The 17,704-nt window shown below is 41.9% G+C and overlaps 1 protein-coding gene across 2 annotated transcripts; it reads left to right on the top strand.

Annotated features, from left to right (window-relative positions):
- The first annotated feature begins 836 nt into the window (after positions 1-836).
- Positions 837-17,150, top strand: LOC111865699. Of its 2 annotated transcripts, XM_023853924.2 has the most exons (4): positions 1,177-1,253; positions 6,270-6,390; positions 15,828-16,221; positions 16,568-17,150. In XM_023853924.2, exons 2-4 carry the CDS (start codon positions 6,332-6,334, stop codon positions 16,982-16,984), a joined length of 870 nt encoding a protein of 289 aa, XP_023709692.1. In that variant the 5' UTR covers positions 1,177-1,253; positions 6,270-6,331; the 3' UTR covers positions 16,985-17,150. The 2 variants fall into 2 exon arrangements, with proteins under 2 accessions (XP_023709691.1, XP_023709692.1); XM_023853923.2 differs by lacking the exon at positions 6,270-6,390 and having other exon boundaries at positions 837-1,253.
- The last annotated feature ends 554 nt before the right edge of the window (positions 17,151-17,704 follow it).

The raw sequence follows: 17,704 nt of genomic DNA, 5'->3' as shown, positions 1-17,704 counted from the left end.
TGGGAAAGACAAGAGGATAACATTAAAACAGGGAAGTGTAATATCTTCTGGAAATGCGGCATCGTATAGTCTGATATAAATTTACTCGCCTTGCGGAAGCAATACCTTCCTCAGAAACGTCAATAATTTCTACCAGATTATACTGTGCAATATCCTATTTCGATACGTAGTCAAGGAAAGAGACCACAGGGAAGACCAAGGCGTAGGTGGGTGGACAATATTAGAATTGATCTTAGATAGGATGGGATGGTATGGAGTGGATAGATCTGGCTCAGGATAGGGACCAGTGGAGGGCTCTTGTGAACACGGTGATGAACCTTCGGGCTCCATAAAATGCTGGGAAATTCTTGAGTAGCTGCAGAATTGGCTCAGCTTCACGAGTAAGTAAGTCACCACCGCGAAAACCCGAAATCTCACATTCAAATAGACAGTATAGGAAGAGGGTGTGTACTGGATATACTGGTTCAGGAGAAGATTCAATTGGGATTTCTTGTATGCACCATTTGGGTTTCAATAGAAGACAGTGAATCACGTATTAGTTTTCAACGAGGAGTTATTTGTCTGTAAAACTCTAGTTCACGTAGTTTGTTTCACTTTAGCAGTAAGTTACTAATTTAAAATAAGATCTGTATTCTGTGTATTATTTTCGAATTTGATTATGTGTAGCACAATTACACTTCCTTTTTACGTAGCATCTTCCCTTTGTGTTCGTGCTTCCTTATTACTGAAATTATCTTGACGCATTAATGGTAATTAGGGTTTATAGTTTGTAACCCAACCGCAGCTGCGCCACCGTTGCCTCATCCCCAGAGCAGTGGATGTCTTCACAGTATCGATCTTGGTGCCGTTTAATTCGAGCGTACACATACATGAAGGCATATGGCCTATAAAACATCAGTGTGTTGTGTAGCTTAATGTAATTATGCATGTGATGTCTGGAGTATTTCACGAGGATTAGTGACCACTGGTTAATATTTCCCTCCAGCTGGAATGACATCGACAGAAAATAGTGACCCCAAAGCCCCGCCCCAGACCCCTGTGTTGACCGTGGCATGTCGTATGCTACGTTCGCCCTCTCATGAATCTGTTACCACGGACCTCTCGCTATTCTCCGTGTCATCCATCGCATCTGAAGCAGCAGGGGGCGGTGCTCGAGGGATGCGTCTTGTCACCTTCAAGTCTTACAGTGATGTACAGCTGTCTGCCAGGGGACCTAGCCCCAATCCAGATAGTCGGGGTCAAACCACTTCGAGGTAAGCATAGGTCAGCGTTTCTCGAATCTGTTTAGATTCATTATAATTGTATCTGATGATGACTGTGCATAAAAGTACACTAATTCTACAAAACAGATCCAACTTATGAAAGTGTTTCTACTTTTAACTTAGCATCTCGGCGCAATCAAACGCGAAGTATTTAGGGCGTGAAAATGACCTGTAAATTACTATTTTAAGACGTAATATTATATTTCAGCATCATGTTGCATTGGGGCACCATTTTAAATTTTAAAGTATTTCGTCTCTAATGCAAAAACGTCAGTCCTTTCTTAAGACACTAAAATATGTATATTTAATTCACTAAAGAGTTTTTGTTAAATACTTAAAATGTCATTAACTATGTACATTTGATGTCATTGCTACATGTTTCGGCCACACATGGGCCATCATCAGGCAACACTTATTATCTGGGGAGACAACTGCACTGTACCCTCGGCACATCATTATTGTTTTGTTAATTTGCTTCGCATCATATTTTCATCCTATCTTCTTAGCGGCGGTTTCACTGTACTGTACTTCTTATGCTAGTGGAGCGGGACTAACTCCCTTGTACTGCGGCATTTCTGGCCTATTGTACCAGCCCCGGATGATAGGTGAGGGTGATTGTGGAGCAATTGGTGGAATGAAGATTGGCAGGGGAAACTGAAGTACTCGGAGAAAACCTGCTCCAGCGCCACTTTGTCCACCACAAATCCCACTTGACCAGACCTGGGATCGAACCCGGGCGCCGCGGTGGGAAGCCAGCGACTAACCGCTTGAGCTATGGCGCGGCCATATATATTAGTATGATTTTATCTTTAAGCTATCTTTGTATATTTAGATGTTGAACTTCTCGTACTTAGTGTTGCAGCAGGAAGTTACTTACGATGAATTAATGCCTGTGTCTTATATGAATATAATTAGACATATTCTCATATTAGGCTGAGACTCTAGCAGGGATATAGTGCCAATGGGTTATCTAAGGACATTGTTTCAACTATCGATGTTCCTTGACATTGAATAAAGTAGGGAAAGATCAGAGATGGTAAGCCATAGGCTACGTTGCTACATCCTGTTACATTGGAACTTGCCAAACGATGCGGAACAAACATGGAGGTAGTTGAGTCAAGCGGTACTGCTTGTGGCTTTTATTTTGTAGGTGCCGGTTTCGAATTTTGACCGGGGCACCGATTATCTTAACCAAGGTATATCATCGGTTTCCTCAGTTCCTCCTAGGAAATGCCTGAGTTGTACCCTGACTTCGGCCGCGACCGATTCTTTCCGCCTACTTTCCAATGTGTTCTTCACTTCCAACCAATCATTTGAAGTTACGTATCAGTAATGTGTTCTAATGATATAGGCACCTTTAAATAAACTATAAATGAGACATGCCCTGTTGAGAAACACCACAAAACCTGGACTGTAGTTTGCCTGGCCGGGATCTGAACCCACTACGTTCCGAATAAATTTCAATAGCGTTACCGCTACCCCAACCAGACCTGTTAACTCTCGCGAAGTCAATAACTACTAGTGTATACTGTATCGGTTGTACCTATGTTGAGCACATCAGCGTCACCATAATTCATTAAACGACGGCTTACCAAATTATTTGTCCATTTGCTTCAAAAAGATAAAGTCCACGCACTATTAACCACGGCAATAGATGGACTAGACAGGTTATATTTATGCGCAAGCGCCTGTACTTCTGGAATATGAGACCTGGGTACTTAACTGGGCAAGACACTGGGTGGGTCAAAGAACCGGTCAGGGCGTGGGGTGAAATTTAGAATTCCTGACACTGCCGGGAATAGATAGTCAGAGTATCCAGGCAAAACAGTAACATTTCCTAATTATTCCAACTTCTATGCTTCAGAATGGAGATAAAGTCGTCATTCATATACAGACGTATTTTTCTGTTGTAGTTGATCGAAACTAACCCCGTTTTCTCGGTATGTCGGTTACCGCCCCCCTCCCCCACACACACACACATAGAGAGAGATGTAGGTTTCAAAGTACTATGTACTATTAATTTGGCCTTTGCTCATCGTCAGAATTCAGAGGTGTGGCTGGTGTGTTCAAGGCGACTGGAAGTTCCCACCCTCCAGTCAATATCAATACCAATCATCCGAGCCTATTAAAACCTCCACGTTCATCCAAAACAGTCCTCCCCCTATCTTTCTTAATATTTGCTTATATCTGTCCCCCACACCTGTGCCAAACCCTTAACACTTGTATTTGTTTAGGTGGTGCCTCATCTGTCTGTCAAAACGACATGGCAATAAAGCCAGGCTGTCTGTATAGCATCAACTGCTGAGAAATACGCTGGAACAGTATTTCAAAGTCACCGCATTGTATCGACTTAAAAAGAAACAAGCGTTTCCAGCAAATGCTGCCATGTTAGTATTAATTCGGCGCCTGTTTTGTTCAAGTTTAATTCCGCAAGTTAATCATGGAACTAAAATTCTATGTATGTTTTGAGGTTTCCGTAGTTATCATTGTTGATATTGTGGTCCCCTGAGCTATGACACCGTGTAGTCTTTCAAGAGCATGTTCAGGGTTGAACTGCTTCACACTTAAATCCTAAAAATGGAGACAGCATATTCTCCCGAAACGTTCGTATATACCTACAAGACTACACGGTGTCACAACCTACAAGACCAAAATCTGAACTATAATTCTAAATGTTGTTTTATACATGAAGAGCGCTCAGGATAGTAATTAAGCAGGCGGAAATAATAGGCATCAGGAGAAATTTACGATTCAGGATTTCAACTGTTCCGTAAATATTGTTTGGGTGATGAGCTGAAGTGTAGCGGTGTGGGTGGAACATGTAATAGGCATTTGGAGGTAAGAAATGCATATATTTTGTTTGGAAGGGGCGTTATGTCTCAACTTCACATTGTGTGTGTGAAATAGAACGTCGAATGTAAGGTGTGTTCCTACTACCCAATCTGTTGACGGACTGAAATAGAGAAATTGAAAGGAAGCGGCCATTTGGGAGACATAAGTGTAGAGGGGGGTAAACAGTAGGCTGGATTCGTCTGGGATACGATAGCATCCAGCATTAAGCACCTCTAGGACTATTCTTTCTGTCTGTTTGGGAGGGGAAGCCTGAATATTTGTTTAAAAATTTACATTTAAGCTTTTTTATGTATATTTTTACCGATAAAAAAAATAAGTTTAAATTTATTATTAATGTTTGATATATTTCCCGCTTTTCTTCCTTGCCGAGTTTTTAAAAAATAAGGGGAGGGGGCAGATGCCTATTTTTCCCCCTTCCCCTATTTCCGAAGCCCATGGTATCCACTAGCGGGTTTTTATCGACACGGTAATGGACCTTTGGTTTCCATCCATATTTGTTCAATAATTGACTGATTGTCGACTACTTAGGAAGTTGTTTAACCTCTCATACATCAATAGCGACATATTTGACATAACAGTTCAGTCTGTTGCGTCATTCTTCAATGAAAAGTGAGCTTTGTAGCGTATACGGGTTTCTGTAACTGAGATTCAGCTCAGTAGTTTCATGGCATGCGTTACTTCATAGTAAGAAACATCATCTTCGCCACGAAATACGTTGCACAGTTGGTCACGACAGTTCTTCACAGATAGTGTGAAACACCTACCTAATTTCACGAGGAATTTACAGCGCAAAAGGCTTAACTAAGGACCACGTCATGAAGACCTACTGGAAATCAGTAACTTACGTCCTAGATGGGGTATGTGGCAAGTTTTACGGGACGGCTGCTTTACTCCCGAGGATAGACTCCCGATGTTTCATCAATAAACCGCTAGGTGGACCCCAGAGCTGGTCTGGACATAGCGAAGATAAAAATGTTATACCCATGCCGGGAATTGAACACTTATTCTCCTGTCGCTCGGCCCGTAGCCTAATCATTACACATCTGGAGATGAATTAAAATTAATTGCAAACATGTGAAAAATTGCAGCTGTGAAAATTAATGGCAGATCAGCGTTTAGTTGTTTTTTCATATATCAAGTTTTGTTGGGTTCATTGTTGGATAGTGATTGTGAAATATTGCGAAATGAGCATTCGTAGAACCAAAGTCCTTCTTCTTAAGAACAGATCTTGTGTTCCTGATGTGAAAAAATGTTCTCGGAAGCCAAATTTACAGAACAGTTTCCGACCCACCCAAAAATCGGACTGTCACACAGAAAATTTGACAGTTGGTAATCCTAGAGACGACACACACAGGAAAGGCTGAAACAATCGAAAACAAGTTGGAAAACGGTGGCGCTACCTGGTGCCAATTCTGGTGTACCTGTGTGGTGGTTACTAAGTAAACGATGGCTTTTACATGTTTCTGCAATTCTGAATAAAGCAACATAATTTAATTCTTACGCGCATATACGGACATGTAAATTAATACTTCTCATAATTTAATTACAATTAGCTTTTCAAACTACGGCATTTCTTTGAAACAACATTTTATCACATTTTTTATTGAATTATCTTACGACATTGGGGGCACGCGGTAGCGTTGTTGGGTGGAGCACTGTGCTATAAATCGGAATGTCACGGGTTCGATTCCGTATGAGGTCATTGGATTTTTTCAATTTACCTAATCCTTCCAGCCGCACTGTGGCCCAGGATCGCCTCAGCCTATAACAAAAATGAGTACCAGGAATATTCCTTGGGGGNGGGGGGTAAAGAACGGCCGGCGCGTAAGGCTGACAACCTCACCGCCATTTGTGAGCCAATTGTCTAAAAAATGTGGGAGCCTCGACGTCTCACAACCCTATGGTCCTCCACGGCCTGTTACAGGGATAGCTTTACCTTTTACCTTTATTAATTTCTGCCATTAAAAGTCTGTCAATGTCATTATTCAAGTAGAAATATGTCATGTTTCTTCTTACAGTACCACAAGATTTTAAGGCCTCGTCTTTATCACAGTTTAAGACCTCACACACTCCTAGTACGTCCTTGCAGAGAAGACTGTAGAAAGAAATTAGCTAGAGGGTTCAATACATTTAATTTGTTGTGTTTTGTTTAAGGAGAGAATTACCCGAAAACAAACTAAGAAGTCGCCGAAAATTCCACCCTCACGAGATGGTGAATGTCATACCACAAGAACCTAAACCCGCACAGTTCAGTCCCCCGAGGACTCGGAAATCTGTAAGTCCTTTTCTGTGACTTGTAGACTCTCACTGTCGGTAGTGTATGAAGGGAGAGGGTCATGGAACCCAATTTCATCTCTCCTCACAAAATTTCAACATAGTAAGTTGCATGCGTAGTTGTAGACTAGTTTAGTAACTTAATTAGGAAATGTTACAAAATTTAGGCCGTTTATAAATATAAATTTAAGTGTACTTACTCATGGAGCTGAGCCCTCCTGGAGGAGCCGCCAATTCTGCAACTACTCAAGAATTTCCCAACATTTTATGGAACCAGGAGGTTCATTACCGTGTTCACAAGAGCCTTCCACTGGTCCCTATCCTAAGCCAGATCAATCCGATCCATACCATCCCATCTTATCTCTCTAAGATTCATTTTAATGTTGTCCACCTACCTACGCCTTCGTCTGCCCAGTGGTCTCTTTCTCTCTGGCTTTCCCACCAATATCCTGTATGCATTCCTCGTCTCCCCATTCATGCTACATGCCCTGCCTACCTCATCCTCCTTGACTTGATCATTCTAATTATACTTGGCGAAGAGTACAAGTTATGAAGCTCCTCTTTATGCAGTTTTCTCCAACCTCCTTCATTTCTCTTTGGTTCAAATATTCTCCTCAGCACCCTGTTCTCAAACACCCTCATTCTATATTCCTCCCTTAATGTCAGAGACAAAGTTTCACACCCACACAAGACCACAGGCAAAATTATAGTTTTGTACATTCTAATTTTTATGTTTTCAGACAACAGACGAGAAGACAAAAGGTTCTGGACTGAATGGTAGCAAGCATTACCGAGTTCAATCGCCTCTTAATTTCCTCCTGAATCAGGTTTTGATCTGTTGTCATTGTTCCCAAATATCTGAACTGTAAAATATTTTCAAAACATCTGTTTCCTGTTTTTATGTCACGATTTTGCCCTGCATTTTGGTGATGAGACAGCAACATATATTTAGTTTTCTCTGAATTTACTTCTAGACCAACCCCCTTACTTGCGTCAGTTAAAGTCTGTGTGTTTTCCCTTATGGTATCTATATTATCACCCAGTAGATTCACCTCATCGGTGTAGACCAACAGCTGATATTTCCCGTTTAATTAAAGTCCCACATGTTTTTCCTGGACTTTCCTAATGGCATATTCTAAAGCAAAGTTGAAAAGGAGTAGTGATAAAGCATCTCCTTGTTTTAGACCATTCTGGATTGGAAATTTATCAGACAAAAATTTACCTATACGGACTTTACTATGCGTTTCGTTTAAACACATTTTAATCACCCTAACTTGTTTCATGGGTATCCTAAATTCTGTCAAAATATTGTACAAAAATTTAAATGTACGTAAATAAATAAATATATATGACCCAAATACTTGAGCCAAACGAAGCGTGAAGTAATAATTTACCTCCAGTGTACGTATTTCTCCTTCAAATATATTTGAATTTGATTTACTTTGTTTACAACTGTAATTATTTTCGCTTCAGTCACGGATCACGCCCTCCGATACAGCTGTCTGGGCAGCGGAGTCGTCTGATGGCTGGGGTCGCAAGAACAGTGTGAACAATAATATCGCGAAAGTCGGAATAGCATAACAAGAAGAGGCGGCCGTTGCTAGGCAACGGCTCGGTAAACATATTTCAATAGCAACGAACCAACAAGCAATAATATAAGAAGTGTCGGAAGCGGCGTTTTCTATGCTGTCCGTGCCAAGGCTATATAGCGAGAACCAACGGGAAAAGTTAGGCAGTCACCCGTGTGGAGGCGGGGTCGAATTCCTCCACCGTGACCCTGCGAGTCGTAGGAGGCGACGAAAAAGGAAGTCTAAAATCTGAGAGAATAAAATATGGTCGCGCGTTCCAAGGGACTCGGTCCCGAGAAAGACTGCGTTAGAAAGGCCAGCAGCATGTACAAAAGACAGACCCGTCATCTCGTCAGAGAGGGCGCCCCACAAAAACAAGACTGTAACTGTCAAACAGTAATAACTATCTGGTCATGAGCCCCAGATGGGGCTCTACACCACGACTTACTGACTGACTTACCGTCAGTCACAATGTGACTTTGAATTATTCAGTTAGGTAGTAGCCGGCGTGGAGGTAGATTTGAATATCTCCGCAGTAGCCCTTCGAGCCGTAGGTCGTGACGAATAGGGATTCGAGCGCCTATTCTGGGGGATATAAATACGGGGACCTGGCCCTTCAAGTTGGGGAAGTCTTGAGCCTCAGACAGTCAAATATGGTCATGAATCTCGCAGGACTCGGACCCTAGAATGACTGCTCTGGTGAGGACCAGCAGCAGTTGTAAACCACAGGCCCATCCTCTCGTCAGAGAGGATGTTACATAAGGACTATAACAGCAAGTGTTCGGTTAAAATTACTGGTTGTGGGTCTCAAGGGGTGCGCGCCAAGACAAACTGATTGGCGGTAAACCGCCAGTCGTAAAGCAACTCTGGCTCTGAGATAGTCTTACGATTATATAAGAAAATTGTGCAGGTAACAAGCAGAAGTCATACAAAATCATGAGAATGAATACACGTATGTTCGCAGCATTGGACAAGGCGAAACAAGACATAGAAAATACAACTTGGCGGTGGTCAAGCTTATGACAGTTCAAGTGACTAAGTTGGCATAAGATATGTAATATGGGCATGATCTGCTTTGTAAAGCCTGCACCCACAAAGAACTTGAGTGTAGTGCAAAAGGGAGCGTTTTCAATAACATGTTATATGTGCGATACGTACACTTGACGAAAGGCCAAACATATTCAAAAGAGGCCAACAAAACTTCTCGTCAAATAGATTGTTTTCTTTTCTTATTGCTAGTGGGGTGGGACTAAGTTCCTTGTTCTGCGGCCACTTCTGGCCTTTTATACCAGGCCCAGATGATAGGTGAGGGTGATTGTGGAGCAATTGGTGGAATGAAGTTTGGCAGGGGAAACCGAAGTACTCGGAGAAAACCTGCCTCAGCGCCACTTTTTCTTCCACAAATCCCACTTGACCAGACCCGGGATCGAACCCGGGCCGCCGCGGTGGGAAGCCAGCGACTAACCGCTTGAGCTACGGCGCGACCCTAGATAGATTGTTACATAAGGACTATGACCGTAAAGGTTCAGTCAAAACAAACTCTGGTCGTGGTTCTCAAGGGGCTTGACGTCAAGACGAACTGATTGGCGGTAAACCTGCAGTCGCAAAGTAACACTGACTTTGGCTTTGACTTTGACTTTAGAGCTAGGCAGTCGGGGATCGGAGTCCGTGGTTAGCAATCGTGGTTTGTACTGCCAGCAGCCACTACCTAGCAATGACTAGTAAATAGACAGAAGACTTCATGTGTGCTGTAGTTGTAGTGATCTATAGAGTGTATAGATCAGTGAGATTATTATAGTTATTTGTAGTTATGAATTGTAAGCGTCCAATAAATTCAGTTACCAGTCCAAACCTCGTGTTTATTCACTAACACATGATAATATTAACACAGTTCTTGCTTGCATACAGACAGATATACACGACTTTGGAACAATGCATGAAATATTATATTGAATTATATACTGATGCTCTGCCACGAAAACATTGAACACAGGGTCGTTTCTGTACTCATATACTTGACATAATTTGTCTCACTTTTAATTATTTTATTTTGGATACCTTTCATCCGGAAATCCTGTATATGGGAGCCGGGTTAGCGTGGTCGGTGTAGCGACTTGCTACGGGCTGGACGACCTAGGAGTCGGAGTTCAAACACCGGTAGGGTCAAGAATTTTCCTTCTCCACTTCGTCCAGACCGACTCTAGGTCCCACCCAGCTTCCTATCCAATGGGTACCGGGGGTGAAGCTGCCGGGGCGTGAAGCTGATCATTTATCTCCAACCAATGCCGAAGTTAAGAAAATGTGGGTCTGTATATTCACTCCCCCACGGCGTAGTGCTTAATTAGTTGAGCCCAGGGGTAACTTTACCTTTACAAAGATAAAATTATCCCTGTGACAGGCCGTGAAGGCCCATAGGGTTGTGAGACGTCAAGGCCAGTTACAAAGTGAGCACGAACGAAAGAAACAAACATCCACATACCGAGTACAAAAGAAGACAATTTATAACATGTAAGTATTGATGATAATAATAATAATAATAATAATAATAATAACATTCAAAGTGATGATGATGATAATAATAATAATAATAAATAAAGTAATACGATTATTATATACTGTACAAATAATTTGTTATGTTGACCGATATAAAGACAATTGTAATTGTATAACAATGATCTGAAAATTTACACAGTAAAAATAAACTGGAGCTGAAATATCTATGAGAGTGAAAATTCGAAAAGAATTTCAGGAAATGCTTCTAACTACTCCATTCGAGAACTGCAGTTTGCTTGAAATATTGTTTCTAGAACATCTGTTCTGTTTGGGCGTGGAATATGACTTTTCTGTGCGAGACACTTTTAGTTGTATCTCGAAACAAAGAACCAAGGAAATGGAGTCGAAGAAAGAGGGGAACAGAAGGAATTACATAACAACAATTTATTGATTATATTTCTCAGCAGCTGGTGGGGCGGCTAAACTAACAAGCTTATTGTACGACGAACGGGAACTAGTTACTCTAGGATTCTGACGATGGTGTATAACACATAGAGATATTGGGTTTTCGGACTTTATCCATCATCCTGGTTTTAAGATAACTAATTGCTAGCTCTTTCTAAGGGACCTAACAGAACAGGCGTTTTCCCTCACCTGAGGACCGAAACAGATCCAGTTTCCGAAACGTCATGTTTTTCTTAGTTATCTTATAAAAACCAGGACGATGGATAAAGTCCGAAAACCCAATATCTCTGTGAACGGGAACTAATTTAAAAAAAAAGCAATAAAACTGCACTTCAGATTTACATTCGCGGGGTTGCCTATTCGAGATCTGGCCGAAATACCGACTACCCTGAGTGAAGTGTTTCGCAGTTTTTCCCAGTACCTGCAGGAAAATATCGAGTATCGGTAAATACATTACGACCGCTTCCTTTCACAATATCTCCAATTCATAATCCATTAAGCGTCCTCTCATTCCATGATATGCAGTATATCCTGAGGTACTGACAGCGCAATCAGATACACTTGAATATGTATGTGGACATATAATGTAGTCGGAAGCCTGCCAGAAGGGGGCCACTGACAGAAGCGAGTTCAAGTTTGAATGAATATAAGGAAGCGAAGAGATTTGGACTGGAGGAATATCATCTTAGCAAGGTTAAACCTTTAGGTCTCTTAGCGGAGAGATGACTTAAGTATTTCCGTAATTACTGGGTAGTCGAATTGTAAGGTAGCTAGTCAGTAGCTTGATTCTTTTATTGGTTGTTTAGTAATTTAAATAGTTCGTTAATTAGTAAGTTGGATATTTAATAGTGTAATTGAGAAAGTGTGCTTGACTTATAGCTGTTTTTGTATTAATAAATAAGTTAATCACTACAAACATATTACCATAAAACCACAAGAACGTCTCGAAAGAACTTATAGTGCACAATAATTATGCAATAAAATGAGACTAGCGCAAATTATAAATGTTTAATTATGAGTTGGACTTTTTCAGTTTACGTACCTGATCCTTCCAGCAGCATTATGCCCTGGGGTCGACTCAGCCTCTTAACAGAAATGAGTACCAGGAATCTTCCTGGGTGGTAAAGGGCGGCTGGTCGTAAGGCTGACAACCTTACCGCCATCTGTGATCCGATCGTCTAGAGAAAATGTGGAAGCCTCGATGTCTCACAACCCTATGGATCTTCACGGTCTGTTGCAGGGATAGCTTTGATTAACTGTAGAATTCCAGTTTTGTTAAATTTGTCAGATAGAGCGCCAAAGAGTGTCACAATAGTCACGCTTATAACTGTTCACATAAGCGACAGGTTCGGGATTTTCCAGTTCTTGGACTTTATCCATCATCAGATAGTCTACAGAACACAACGTTTTGGATGCTTGATCTATGTCCGTCCTCATTTGAAATGTTGAAAGCTCCTCATCTTCTGGGCTCATTAGGATCACTGAATCACTGAATAACCCATCTCAGTATAACTAAATCTACGAGTATATATATATATATATATATATTAAACTCCAGCGTCTTGTTGCACTGCGTAGATCTGTCTGTGTTCTGCTTTCACACCGTCTATGTGCAACGTCGGTTAAAAAGTCTCTCGTTGCTTTCTCTTTGTGATCACTGCATATTGCAGCCTAACCGCCCATCATCATGTGTATAGGTTGTCATGATGGGGACTCCGCTGGCCTCATAAGAAAAGCAGAACAGCATTACAGTAAGCAGTAGGGCTCTTTATCACAAAACCTGTGCAAATGATGATGACCAGTTAGGCTGAAATATATAGTGACAATAAAGAGAAAACACGAGAAAATACTAACCGACGTTGCACATAGACGGCATCCAAGTGGAACGCAAAGTCAGGGCATACATATATGCACCTGCCAACAGTGCTTGCCAAAGAGATAACAGGAACATTTGCAATGTAAATTGTGGAAATGCATATAGAGGTAGAAGAGGAAGCATAAAATAAATATATCGAGCCAAAACAGTAACTAAATCCGAAGTGATATCAATGCAGAGGGTAAACTGAAGTTGAAATGTACGATATTATGCCACCCACCCACCCACCGCTAGTGCCATCGGTGGCACAAAAATTGAACCCCGGAACTGAAAACAAGTAGATACCCATGAAGAGCCTATCAGATTTTCAATTAATTTCATTTCTATCAGATTTTCACCGTAAGTTGTCCAACTCTTTGCTGATAAGGGGAATCCCTATGGGAGAAATATTCATACTGGGTTGGCTGATCGGATTAGTTAAACACGACATAGGGGCCTATTCTTTATGTTTCCTATAACTGCTGTTACTTTAAATGTCCAAAATCCTGGGTACATCCCAACCTACCCTATGATCTTCGTAGGCATGTTGAGCCAGCGTCGTGTTCTTTTGAGTACCGGATGGGCGACGTCCAAAACCTCAGTAGTCACGATTGTTACACACCACTGGAAGAACTCTTGAGAGCCGACATGTAAGAAATGGTCCGCACAGAGGTGCCGGTATGCTTTGTTTGGGTACATTCACAAACCTGGTTCAAACGGCGCAGTGGCTATTTCCATGAAACCAAAAGCTAAACATGTATTCGGTTCCAAAATAGAATGTTAAGTTTCATTATAGAGGAATATTAACTTAGCAGTGCCAGTCCGGACGTGGTGGCGAATGGATATAGTTTTATCGGAACTCGAATCCCCCGTCTTCCATTACTTTATTTTTTCTTTGGCGCTACAGCCCCGATTTTGGCCTTGGCCTAACTCCATGAAACTCTCCGTTACACTTCGGTTTACTAGATCGGTAGTACTCCTTGGACGGGTGATGAGCTCGTCGCAAGACCTCTTACCTGTATACAAACAGAAAAACGCACACACACACATACACACAAACACTGAACATCCATGCAGAGAGTGGGATTCGAACCCACGATCCCGGCTTCCTAGCGAACAAAGATAGTGCATGCCTTAGACCGCTCTGTTACCCTGACCGGCTCGTCTGTTACTTAGGTAGTTATAATATTGATTAAGCTACATCGGATCGTCTGTACTTGAGTGTATATTTGGCTCGAACTAAATGTCATCGACTTCTATATAAAGGGCCAAATGTACAAAAAGTACGTACAATATAGTATAGCATATCAAGCTTGTTAACGTCTGGACTACGATATAATTTTATTATACACTTTGTCCCCAAAGTCACGGTGGGGTTTCAAGTGATTAGATTGTTGGAATGAAACACGACAGACATATGAAACAGGTGGAACTGGTGATAGTTGCGGGGAGGGAGAGAGGGCAAGCACTTGCGCGCGTATCGTATCCAAGGTGACTCTCATTCGCAGAGTGATTTACACAAGATGGCGACGGTTAATAGGAAAGTTCAGCGTGTTTTGTGGATTGCAAAATTTGAATCTGTGACTCAAGTGCGACGTGAATACCGTCATGTATTTAACGAAGAACAACCATACGAAAATAGCAATCGTCGTTGGGATAGACATCTGAAAGAGACGGGAAGCCTACTGGTCAAACAAAGTTCTGGAAGACCATCCGCTAGTGACAAGTCGATGGGAAATATCAAAATAGTTTTATCCGCAGTCCGAAGAAATCAGTGTGTAAATGTGCTCGAGAATTACGTAGGACTTTCGAAAACAAATTTTCATAGAGTTTTGAAAAAAAGTCTACGTTTTACTTTCAGCAAGAGGGTGCTTCTGTCAACATTGTTACGGAATTTCTTGATGAGATATTTCCACGGCGCTGAATTGGGAGGGGCAGATGGAAGCGGTGGTCCCCACTCTCTCCGGACCTGACACCCCTGGATTTTTATTTCTGGTGCTATGTGAAGCAAATCGTCTACAGTGTTCATATTCACAACATTCAACACCTGAAACAGTGAATCAGCGAAGCTAGTGCATCTGTCACTCCTGACGTTCTTGGACGAGTTGGTACGATATCATCGTTCCGATTGTCTGAACTTAGCTTCTCGTTCTATCGACGAAGTTTATCTGCTTCTTCGCCACGGCGTCGGAACGTCGCCTCCTGTCACGAAATTAATCAGCTAGATCTCAAATATCCAATATGGCCACCAAAAGGGATATCTTACCGCAGAGTTATTTAATATTTTAATAACATTCTGAGACATATCGAGAAGGTTGTAGATTGTATAGGAGAAGTGGGAAGAATAAGAGTCACGTGGGTCAGGAGTCGCCAGTAGAGTCAGGAATGGGAAGAGGTTACGGGCCTCAGGCGGGATAACAGTGGAACCGTAGGCCCTGAAAAGAGTAAGAGTTTCAGGACAGGAAGCCGCGAAGGAGTAACTACCTAAGAACTTATGACAAGTGCCTTAATCCAGAAGACCACAATAAGGATATTCACTGCTGTGGAAACTTGAAGCCGAAATTTCCTGACATTGCTACATGGAAATCAACGGTGACTCACCGCGGAACGGATTGTGCACGCGCCCTCAAATTGGTAGTTCATACGTGGCAACAATTCTATTTCTATATTAATGGATGAGATTAATGTACAAAAGAGATCATATGCATATACGTATGTATGTATATGTTTGTGTATGTCGTTATTCGACAAATGGCAGACCCATCCTTTTGTGAGAAGGAACACCCCAGATGATGAAGAAGGAAACTTTTGGAATGTAGCTTGAAATCTGGTCGTGAGTTCCAAAATGGGATTCTACACAAAGACATGCTGACTGATCGTCAATTGTGAAGCGACTTGGGCTTATATAGTCCGTTTTGTTTGAAGATGGAGAGGTGAAAATTCGTCGAAACATCAATAACATAGCCTATTTCTACATGGTTCTTTCATCCCGAAACATGATCAGCATCAACCTTTGTTTAGTGGATAGTGTGAGGTATAGAACTTCAATTATTGCAGGCCAGCTGACATCCCAGAGATCCTTTGGTTTGAGGAGGAGAACGACCTGATACGGAGCTGTGCTGTGCTCTCCTCTGCTCTCGGTCTGCAGAAGAGTTTTAGCACGAGCGACATCAGCCAGCTGCCATCGCCCGAAGAGACACCCCACCAACCGCCCCCGCGGTGTGCTGTGTCGGAGTTGGCCCTCAGCTCTGTCCAGAGATCGGGATACCTGCTGGACCATCCTCGACTTGACCATGCCTCTCGTTCCTGCTCCACGTGGGTAGCTGTCGGAGATGTAGCCTCCACCTCGCAGCTCCCGTCGCCCCACGGAGGGCATAACACTACGGCTCCTGCTGTCAGCACTCCCCCAGCTTTCACCGCTGCTGATCTTATTAGATCCGTCAATAAAAAGGTAATATATTTCGTGTCATTTATGAGTCATTCCTTTCTTTCAGCTGATTGGTTCTACTACTTAGCAAAGTTAAGGGTGCAAAACAAGACTAAATTTGATCTTAATTCTGATAGGTCTCTGCAGATTCCACATCTAAACTCAAACATTTGCCATCATGCCATAATTTTATATTGAATTTACAGTTTTACAGAATGTTACAACATACTGTCATCTAAGATGTGACCCTGTGTAATCTGATAGATAATTAGAAAGAGTTCCTGTACCTTGCAGACAGACGCAGGACACTTCTCTGAAGGCAGTAATCTTCATAGACATCACAATGAGAACCTCAAATTTGTATTCACAGGTTCGTCAGAATTACATCCGAAGGCGTCTCCTGACAACATACAAGGCTCTTGAACGGTTATCCCAAAGTGAATTCAATCTAGACCGACTTGAAGTGACAGCTGCTACAGCTGCTGCAAATGTCAACAATGCCAGCAGCTCTGCAGGGGGTGTGACAACAACTGCTCCCATTGGTTCTGGTGCCACTCATCTCACGGTCCCTGGTTCTACTCCCAGTACAAGTATTTCAGTTCCAACCTCTGCTACCAGCGCTGCAGTGCTTCGTGTTGTAAAGCAAAGGGCCAACAAGAACTTACCACTGACAATTAGAGACGTTGAAAGGGAAAGGGGGAAGCCCCTGTCTAAATATGAGCGCAACATGATGATCTTTAACTGGCTGCACACATTAGATGACTCAGCCTTTGAAGGTCTTCAGTAATTCAGCATAAAATTCTGCCACCAGCAAGTGAAGGAGTATTGATTGAAAAATCCTATGCTATGTTCCCAGTGAGAGTAAGATAATTCAGGGAGCAAAGAATGTGGAGAAGGTCACATTGTTTTAAAATTATTTTTGCTCTTTAATTTCTCAGGTATATATGATATTGCGTCATAACTTGTATTCTTCTCCAAGTATAATTACAATGATCAAGTCAAGGAGGATGAGGTGGGCAGGGTATGTAGCACGAATGGTGGGAGAAGAGGAATGCATATAGGATATTGGTAGGAAAGTCAGAAGGAAAGAGCCACTGGGAAGACCAAGGCGTAGGTGGGTGGACAATATTAAAATGGATCTTAGAGAATTAGGATGGGATGGTATGGATTGGATTGATCTGGCTCAGGATAGGTACCAGTGGAGGTCTCTTGGCTTTTCTTCAAGAAGGGCTAAGCTCCATGAGTAAGTAAGTAAGTAAGTAAGCAAGTAAGTAAGTGATTAAGAACAAAATATTAATGAAATTTCATTTTACCTGTCTGCTACTTTATGAACATTTTCATAATTAGAAAGTACTCATTGCTGATTTTGCTCAAAATATGAAATAGAAATATTTCCACTGCGATCCATGTATGAGAATTCCTTATATTTGTTTTAGGTTACGTTTCTATGACATGAAGATCATGAAATAAGACGTGAGGGTCTACTCTGCTAGAAATGTTCAAGGAC

The sequence above is a fragment of the Cryptotermes secundus genome, unplaced genomic scaffold (assembly GCF_002891405.2).
Source record: "Cryptotermes secundus unplaced genomic scaffold, Csec_1.0 scaffold19, whole genome shotgun sequence".
Taxonomy (NCBI): Eukaryota; Metazoa; Arthropoda; class Insecta; order Blattodea; family Kalotermitidae; genus Cryptotermes; species Cryptotermes secundus.
This window is presented reverse-complemented; position numbering and strand designations above follow the sequence as displayed.